Raw genomic sequence first — 10,114 nt, 5'->3', positions numbered from 1 at the left:
TTAAAAATGAGATAAGAGTCGACATGAAAAGTGAGATGGGAAAAAAGAACCAAAATGCTATTTCTACTACAGACATATTCCTAGGCAAATCAATTTTAGAAGAGACATATGGAGGTTTAGGACCTGGTAAAAATTACCTTAAAATTATCCATACAAGGGGGCGCCTGGGTGGCTCAGTCGGTTAAACATCTGCCTTCAGCTCAGGTCATGATCTCAGAGTCCTGAGATGAAGCCGCAAGCCCCATGCTGGCCTCCCTGCTTCTCCCTCTCCTTCTGCCATGCACCCCTGCTCGTTCTCTCCCTCTCAAATAAATAAATAAAATCTTTTTAAAAAATTATCCATACATGTGTATCTCCTGCAGAGTCATGTGTACCCCCAGGGGTATACATAACTCCTTTTAAAAATAGCTTTCCTGGGCGCCTGGGTGGCTCAGTCATTAAGCGTCTGCCTTCGGCTCAGGTCATGATCCCAGGGTCCTGGGATCGAGTCCCACATCGGGCTCCCTGCTCTGCGGGAAGCCTGCTTCTCCCTCTCCCACTCCCCCTGCTTGTGTTCCTGCTCTCGTTATCTCTCTCTCTGTCAAATTAATAAATAAAATCTTAAAAAAAAATAGCTTTCCTATAATATAAATGCTATGAATGCAAGAACTGGGCGTGATTTTTTTTTCCCACTGCTTGTGTTGGATACTTTCTGTTTGCCTCCCTAGATATACCTTCCATCCTTCTCTGTCCCAGTCTATATATCCTGACACTGGGCTTCTTGCCTAAAATAATCCTTTTTTTAACTTCCTTGTCTCACCCTCTTTCTGCCTATAAAAACCTTCTATTTTATACAACTCCTCAGAGCTCCTTTCTATTTGCTAGATGGGACCTGCTATATTCATGAATTATTGAATAAAGCCAATTGGATCTTCAAGTTTACTCAACTGAATTTTGTTTTTTAACACAAGCAATGTACCTAGGCACATAGTAAATCCTCAATAAGTATCTATCAAGTGAAAGACAAAGGGAGGGATAAATAATTGTTCCAAGTAAAGGTGAAATCTTCCAGGACACAGACCAAAAAACAAACAAACAAACAAAACAAAATCAAAATTCTCTTTTTTAAACTTATATTAAAAAGACTTTAAAAAAAAAAAAAAAGCACAGGGGCGCCTGGGTGGCTCAGTCGTTAAGCGTCTGCCTTCGGCTCAGGTCATGATCCCAGGGTCCTGGGATCGAGGCCCGCATCGGGCTCCCTGCTCGGCAGGGAGTCTGCTTCTCCATCTCCCACTCCCCCTGCTTGTGTTCCCTCTCTCACTCTCTCTCTCTCTGTCAAATAAATAAATAAAATCTTTTTTTTTTAAAGATTTTATTTATTTATTTGAGAGAGAGAGAATGAGAGAGAGAGAACACATGAGAGGGGATAGGGTCAGAGGACGAAGCAGACTCCCTGCCGAGCAGGGAGCCCGATGCGGGACTCGATCCAGGGACTCCAGGATCATGACCTGAGCCGAAGGCAGTCGCTTAACCAACTGAGCCACCCAGGCGCCCTAAATAAATAAAATCTTAAAAAAAAAAAAAAAAAAAAAGCACAGCACTAGGCTGGAGGTAAAGGAGCAGGAGTGGGAGAGGAGATGCCTGAGTCAGAGTCCTTCCCTGACCTTGAAGGACCTTATAATCCCAACAGGAGGCAGTTCATCTCACTAATAATACAAGGAAATGAAGCAAGGAGGGGAAAGAACACCACATGAAGAGAGTAAGCCAAGCTGGAAACAGCTAGTCATCATTTCCAAAGGGAAATATCCCCACAGACAGTTATGCTGATTTCTGTCCAAATTCTATGTCTCTCTACAGCCCTGGACCACCACCAACTTTAGATGCCTATATATCAGTAACTTCTTTTCCTAAATTCAACTGCTTACAAGGTGTCTTGTTTCCAACTGGGATGTTTGACTTATAGTTATCCTCAATATCCTAATGACTCTAATTGTGGAAAACTCATTTTAACTGATTCTAATATGATCACAATTCTATCTGATACCAGACATGGGCTCTATCTTTGTCTAATCCTTCCCAGAACATTGGGTCCAAAGAGGTTTTAAGACCCTGACCTGAAAGTAAAACACATGAAGAATCAGGACCTATGATACTTCTAGACAATCAGGATTCCAGGGATAGAACCACAAGTTGGCTTAGGATCTGACAATTGCTTCCCACCGTCATCACCACATCCCTTGCTGAACTCCCTGTACTGGCTCCCAGGACATTGCTTCATGGAAGCTTCAACAGAATAGGATGCAGTCATTCAGAGTACAGGAAAAAGATTACTTCTCTACTTCAAACACTTCTGACACCAAATATGCGGGTTTTCCACACCAGGCAATTCTCTAATTCTTTAAAGACACTGACTGGGGGTCCTACAAGCCAATTCTGATACTAACTACCTGGAATTAGCATAGACCTCACAGGTTAAGGTCTCAGTCCCCCATTTCAAGGCCAATTGCAAGTCCCAGGTTGTCACCTATAAAACGGGGGTTCCCATGATCACCTCCTCAAATTTGATAATTTGCTAGAATGGCAGGAAAGCACTTTTACTTATTATTACTGGTTTATATAAAAAGTACAACTAAGGAAGAGCCAAATGGAAGAGATGCATAGAGCAAGGTATGTAGGAAGGGGTGCAGAGCTTCCATTCCCTCTCTAGGCACATGCTAAACTTCCAGGCACTTCAATGCGCTCACCAACCCAGAAGCTCCCCAAACCCCATTGTTTAGGGGTCTTATGCAGGCACAATTGACTAAATCATTGGACACTGGTGATTAGGTCAATCTCCAACCTCCCCAGAGGAAGGGAAAGCACCAACCCTCTAATTACTCTAATCATGTGGTTAGTTCCTCTGTTAACCAGCCCCCCTCCTCCAAGAGACACCTCATTAGCATAAACTCAGGTATGGTTGAAAGGGGCTTTTATGATAACAAAAGACCCTCTCATTCCCATCACTCAGGAAATTTTCACTCTGTGACAGGAACCTGGACAAAGACTACACACACACACACACACACACACATTATATCACAACATCACACTGGGGTTCTCTGCAGTAGTGTGGGCCAAGTCCAACCCCCTTCTTCCAGCAGAAGCTATGAAATTTCATGTGTAACAATTTTCTATAGACTGGGGTCTTTCTTCTTCAGCTGCTGCACAACACTGCTTAGGACCACTTTCCTCACCTCTGCCCGACTAGCTACAGTCACTACCAACACTGCCTCAGGGGCTCAACTTGGACTGTCAACAGAGTTACTCCAAGTCCTGGCTCCCCCAGAATACTCAGATTCATCTGAGTACCTTCCTTGGAGGCTCAGCTGGATACTCAGAGCCATCTGGTATCTGGTGGGGAGGTAGCAGCAATCTGCCCTTCTGAAACCATAAGGAGGTGAACTATCTGTAAAGGATTTTAAAATAGTAACAAAGCTAGGGGCGCCTAGGTGGCTCAGTGGGTTAAGCATCTGCCTTCGGCTCAGGTCATGACCCTAGGACCTTGGGATCAAGCCCCAGGTCTGGCTCCCTGCTAAGCAGGGAGACTGCTTCTCCCTCTATCCCTCCCCCACCCGTGTGCGTGCTCTCTCAAATAAATAAATAAAATCTTAAAACAAACAAACAAACAATAAAACTAACCAAAAGTCAACCTGATTTTTATCACGTTACACAATGCTAAACAGTGTTAGTGATACAATAACCCTCACATAAAAATCTTTTTTGGGGGCGCCTGGGTGGCTCAGTTGGTTAAGCAACTGCCTTCAGCTCAGGTCATGATCCTGGAGTCCCGGGATCAAGTCCCGCATCGGGCTCCCTGCTCGGCAGGGAGCCTGCTTCTCCCTCTGACCCTCCCCCCTCTCATGTGCTCTCTCTCTCTCATTCTGTCTCAAATAAATAAATAAATAAAATCTTTAAAAAAAAAAATCTTTTTTTGGTCTAAATTCTAGTTGTTATGCTTACTGCTGAGTTATATTATCTATGTAGGCTTCAAATTATCACTTTTTAAACTAATTCACTAACAAATATTTTATTCTACCTGAAAAGTTAATTTGAGGAAATACCAATTTCACAAATTCGGCCACATATGTTACTTTTCACAGTAAATTCATAAGAATTTGTGATCTTCCAAATTCACTTCTGGTGCATTTTGGACTCTAACCTTTTAGCAGAACATAGCCCTACTTTTAAAACAGTAAATTTAAAATAAACAATTTTAGTTGCAAAAGATTTTTCTTTTCCAAGTTATTTTTTTTATTAAGGTAATGTATCAGATGAGGTCAATCAGACACAAAAATATCTGCAAACCACAAGAATAAGCCTTGAACAACACACAGTAAAACACCAAGGTTTAAAATTGTTCCATGAATACCAGCTCACAGAAATTGTGGAGAAAGCTATAACTATGCAACAACAAAATATAAGGAAATTGACAGAAAAAAGAATCAAAATTTGAGGACTGCCAGAAGAGACAAGAGATGATGGCTTTCACGGACAAAAATAATTAAGGACAGGGGCGCCTGGGTGGCTCAGTTGGTTAAGCGACTGCCTTCGGCTCAGGTCATGATCCCAGATCCCGGGATCGAGTCCCGCATCGGGCTCCCTGCTGGGCGGGGAGTCTGCTTCTCCCTCTAGCCCTTAGCCCTCTTGCGCTCTCTCTCTCTCTAATAAATAAATTTAAAAAAAAAATAAAATAAAATAATTAAGGACAATGTCTGGTGCTGTACGTTTTCACAAAGTGGACATTTCTTCTAAAGCAATGCATAAAATAATGTCACAGTGTCAGTTCATCCTCTTGACTTTTGCTGAAGAAAATCTTCACAAGATTTTACCACTAGGAATTTATGATGAATTTTCAATTGTGGAAATCCTGAAAGCTGCAAGAATTGATCCCAAAGAAATAAGGCACAGACAATATAATAATTTCTGGAATTTATTGTGAAACAGGATTTGTATAAATCTATGCCAACATATCCATATGTTTAAGACTTTTCCTAACTACTTCAGACAAAAAAAAACTTTTCAAAATTAAAATTAACAAGAAGTGTTCTCTGGTCACCTATGAGCGAGGACAGAGTGACAAATCTAAGTGTGCTATCTACTGAACATGAACATGTTATTAGTCTCCTAAAACCCTAGGAGACTAATACACTGCTCTACAATTTATTGTCTCATAGTCCTGAAGGCTGGAAGTCCAAAATCAGTGTGACACCTGGGCCATGAATTCTTTCAAGAATCTTGGGAAAATTTTGTTCGATGTCTTTCTCTTAGTTTCAGGTGTCTGCCAGAAATCCTTGCCGATCCTTGGCTCCCAACTGCCTAACTGGGATCTCTGGCTTCTTGGTCACGTGGCATTCTCCCTGTGTGTCTCTAGTCTTCACATGGTTGTCTTCACTCTGTGTGTCTGTCTCTCCACTTGTGGTTTTTTTGTTTTTTGTTTTTTTTGAGGACACCAGTCATTTGGATTAGATGCCCACTCTACTCCGGTATGACCTCATCTTAATAATTAATTGCAACTGCAATAATCCTATTTCCAAATAAGGTCATATTCTGAGGGGAGTGCGGTGGAGGTTGGGAGGGGTTTGGGCTTAATCTTTCTGGGGGCGGGGCAGGGGAAGACAATTCAACCCACAACAAGGAGTAATTTTGACAAAGTGACTGCAAAGTGTCTGCCAATTTGCAGACATTAAGACTCAAAAACAGAAACTAGAACGCTACTACACATTAACACAAATGCATAGGTATGTTTCTCACCTTTTAAAAAAAATACACGGATGTAATTAAAAAGTATTAACCCATTACTTTTCCTTTGCTGTACTTCCTAACTGGGATGGTTACTATATGTACTTCAACAAAAGAAAATGTTCAGTTAACTGCGCTTCTTTTCTGAGCATCACTGTTATTCGTTTCATCTCCCCATTATTGCGGAAAATAATTTTGTGACAAAAAGACACGCTCGGGGTGTCAGACACGCGGGCTCGCCACCGCTCGGACTTGGCTGGGCCACCGGCTACAGCGCCCCGACTCCTCCGGGGGGGCGGCCTTCCCCTCAGATACTCACTTTCCCAGCAGGCTCCGCGGCGCTTCCTGTCGCCCTAGAGGCCACAAGATGACTGACGCAGCCCAGGAGAAACTCGACGGCCGCTTCGTCCCACACTAGGGGGCGCCTGGTTCCCCGGAGCGACAAGGAGTGCCCGAGGCCCGCCTCGCTCTCCTCCTCTGGAAGAAGCCAACACCTCTTCTCCGCCCTCCCCCAGGTTGCCAACGAGGCAGGCTCTGATACTCATGCGCAAACACGTCCACCACGCACCTAGGTACGGCGCATGCGTCCTCCCAAAACCGTCTCCTCGGCGTCTCCCTTCGAGTTTCCAGTTCCGGCCTCACAGGGGCGGAGAGAAGTCAGGAAAAATGCGGCTGTCCGTCGCCGCCGCCATCTCCCATGGCCGTGTATTCCGCCGTCTGGGCCTTGGTCCGGAGTCCCGCATCCACCTGTTGCGGAACTTGCTTACCGGCCTGGTGCGACACGAACGCATCGAGGCGTCATGGGCGCGCGTGGACGAAATGAGGGGCTACGCCGAGAAGGTGAGGGGCGGGGCCACGCAAGGCGAGTGAGTTGGGGGCGGGACCCTTCTGTCCTCCAGGAGCATCAGGCCTGAGATGCGGCTGGACTTGGGGGACGAGTGGGATAGCCCTGGCAATCCCCGCCCAAAGTCTGAATCCCCTGGTACCCTGAGTTGACCCCTCTCCTCCGGCCCCTCAAATGGACGACTAGTTAGAGCTGCGGAGTTAGGAGTGGCCTGAATTAGAGGGATGCTTTGCTGGTGGAATGAATGGGTTGCGGTCCCGCATTAGAGAAGTAAGATTGCGCCTCCTTTCTCACTCGGGTTGAATCAGTGATGTTATGTCCCCTCAGCTCATCGACTATGGAAAGCTGGGAGACACCAACGAACAAGCCATGCGCATGGCTGACTTCTGGCTTACGGTGAGTGCATCGTATCTCCCTCCCAAATCTCATCTTTTGCTCCCTGTGGGGGAGGGGATTGTTAGAGGAAGGGGGAACTGGGCAGAATTAAGCTAAGACACTCACAGACAGATGTTGTAAACTAAATTAGAAACGTGTGACTTAAGTTAGTTGAATGTTACGTGAACCAAACTGCACAATTGCCTGTAACCCCTCTGTGTAACTTTGACACTACCACGTTAGGGGATGGAAGAGTTCTGTGTGAATGTGTTTGGACCCTGTTTTTGGAAGTGCTGAAAGTTAAATGTGTCTCCGCAGTAGTGCCTGACTCTGCTCTCTCCTGGATAACTCTCCCGCTCTAGGAGAAAGACTTGATCCCAAAGTTGTTTCAAGTACTGGCCCCTCGGTACCAAGGTCAGAATGGGGGCTACACGAGAATGCTGCAGATCCCAAATCGGAATAAGCAGGATCGGGCCAAGATGGCAGTGATCGAGTATAAAGGGAACTGCCTCCCACCCCTGCCCCTGCCTCGCAGAGACAGCGACCTTACACTTCTAAACCAGCTGCTTCAAGGGTTGCGGCAGGACCAGAAAGCAAGCATCCACGGCTCCCACACAGCTCAAACACCAGGGATTTGACTGGAGCCAGAGGGTGTGTGGCCCGCTCATCAATGCCCATGATCACAGGTCTTTGGAGCTCTTTTAATCTCTAAGAAGAACTGGAGCTAGAGTTGTTAATGGACAGTTTTAATGGAGACAAGAAGCTTCTGGGGAGCCAGATAATCATCTCTTTGCAGTAGATAAAATTCTTTGTATGAATATATGTATGTATATGGGTGTTTTTTTTTTTCCTACCCTTGGGATTTCTGGAGAATGAGAACTATCCAAATGCTCAGTCTCCGTGGGTTAGTAAATTCACTGCTTATGTTTCTGGCTCTTATTCTGAGTTGTGTTTGGTTAGCAGTTTTGTTTTTCTTAATGTCAGTTTTTATGGGGCTTATATCCTATAATTCCAAACTGGCCTCCAAAGGTGATTGATTTTTGACATCTAGCATAGAGACTGAGCCCCTGGGATTTCTTAGAGAAAGATTACTTCCTGACAGGCTAGGAGAGTGAACATCTAGAATTGAATCTTCCATAATAATCTGGTGCCTTAGGAAACTTCAAGGAACACTACAACTATTCCTCTGTTTCTAGGCAGGATCACATATTACCCTCATGTGCTCGCCTCAGCCCCAAATAGGTCTCAGAAGAGAGGATCTGAGAACTCAGATGTACCACCTTCCTGGCCAAGGGGGTGGAAGTATTCAGTAAAGGATAAGATCCTTCCTCTTGGAGTGGGCGTTGGGGGTGGGGTAATAAAGAGAGAGTTGAGGTGGGAGGAGGGTTAGGAAGTTAAATGTGCTGGGAATTTCCTGGAAGTTTTTATTGTTGTCAAAACTGGGCTTCTCTGGGAACTCAGAAAAGGGAAATCCGGCTTCAGAATGGCCAGAGCATATGAGAAGTAGGAAGCTCCTTGATATCCACTAATTATTGTGAAGCCAGACTTAGCCCAGCCAGGCGGCCCATGCCTCAGGCTCAGAGGTTTGACTAGGATAGTAGTCATGGAAGACTTGGAACTATCATCCCTGCCTGAACACTTGGCAGCAAGGCCTGACAGTTCCCATATCTCTAGTACAGTGAAAAGAAGAGATTTTATCTTAGGCTGGACCTTCAGAGTTTATTTGGCCTGCTAAACCCAACCATTGTCAGAAAGTAAGGGTGAGGATGGAAGGGGTCACTGGTTTAGCAGGTAGATATTAGCTTCAGGGACAGAGCTGTTCTGTTCTCTTTCCCTGCAGCTGCTTGAGTCTTAAGATTCATCTGCTCCCAACAGGATTCTCCCATCTCTTTCCCTCTAATTTGTCTTTCACGCTATTGCCAGAAAGCTCTTTCTGACATATTTTGAGTGACATATAGTAGACACTCAAAGCATTTATTCCCAAAACCTACAATTCTGAATGCTTCCCCAAAATTCACCTCCTTCCTGTCCTCTTGGCATGAACATTCACCTCAGCTAGATATCTCGGGAGTCATCCCTGATTCTTTTTTTTTTTTTTTTTAACATTTTATTTATTTATTTGAGAGAGAGAGAGGAGAGACAGCGAGAGAGTACAAGCGGGGAGGAGAGGGAGAAACTGGCTCCCCGCAGAGCAAGGAGCCCAATGCAGGGCTCGATCCCAGGACCCTGGGATCATGACACAAGCCAAAGGGGTCATAACTGACTGAGCCACCCAGGCGCCCCGAGAAAGTACTTTCTTTAAAATTAAAACCACATCTGTTAAGTATTACCATAGGTGGGTTATGGCTCAACTCGCATAGCTTTTCCTCTTAGTCCCCAGAAACAGACCTCCCTTTGGGGCTTTCAACAGTTCCTTAAATGCTTAATAAGCATCTGCTAGTATCTAGCATCATTTTAGTCACTAGGAATACAATCTTTATCAAGTGTTTGGCGTATGTCAGGCCCTAGGCTAGATACTAAGGATCTAGAGATGAGAAGAAACAACCTTTGCCATTAAGGAGCTCACAATCTAAAGCGCCACTTCTCCTGCCACAATGGCCTCATGGGACACTGCATCTTTAATATTTTGGCCCATAAAAGACTACATGAGTCCTAAAATGTTTACTAGAGGCTCAGGGATAGCATAAGGGAAATAAACAACAATGTATCAGTTTTCTAATCTGGCCTATAAATGGTAACTTTTCACTTGAGTGCACTATGCCCTCAAATCCATCTAAGCACCTCTTTAAGAAATTCCAACCCCCCACAAGAGGGGCCCAGATACACTGGAGTTCCAAAGGTTCTCTGACTTGGGCTCTGGTTCTTTATGGCAAGGTTGACAGCTATGTCCACTTCCTTCAAAAAATAACAAATTTACTCCAGCCTCAACAAATCAGTGACACAATATAAGCCCAATATCCAAAGGAGACACAACTGCAAAAGCCAGGCACTGTTTACTTACACTTACTCTACAGTCAAATGAGCAAGCCTTGGTTTTCTTTCCATAATGTTTCTCAAATCTGCAGTCACCTCTTCCTAGCCTGAAATCCAAGACATCTCTATCCTGGATTACTGCAAAAGCCTCCTAATTTTCCTCCC

At 44.7% G+C, this 10,114-nt stretch overlaps 1 protein-coding gene across 1 annotated transcript; it reads left to right on the top strand.

Annotated features, from left to right (window-relative positions):
* The first annotated feature begins 6,268 nt into the window (after positions 1-6,268).
* On the top strand, positions 6,269-7,902 carry MRPL17 (mitochondrial ribosomal protein L17). Its single transcript, XM_045894228.3, has 3 exons — positions 6,269-6,597; positions 6,929-6,997; positions 7,339-7,902. The coding sequence occupies exons 1-3, from the start codon at positions 6,301-6,303 to the stop codon at positions 7,612-7,614; spliced, it is 642 nt and encodes a 213-aa protein (XP_045750184.1). The 5' UTR covers positions 6,269-6,300; the 3' UTR covers positions 7,615-7,902.
* Positions 7,903-10,114: the final 2,212 nt, after the last annotated feature.

Source organism: Mirounga angustirostris, unplaced genomic scaffold (genome assembly GCF_029215605.1).
Source record: "Mirounga angustirostris isolate CCGP_5_RB_7025 unplaced genomic scaffold, mMirAng1.0.hap1 SCAF_13, whole genome shotgun sequence".
In the NCBI taxonomy this organism is placed as follows: Eukaryota; Metazoa; Chordata; class Mammalia; order Carnivora; family Phocidae; genus Mirounga; species Mirounga angustirostris.
This window is presented reverse-complemented; position numbering and strand designations above follow the sequence as displayed.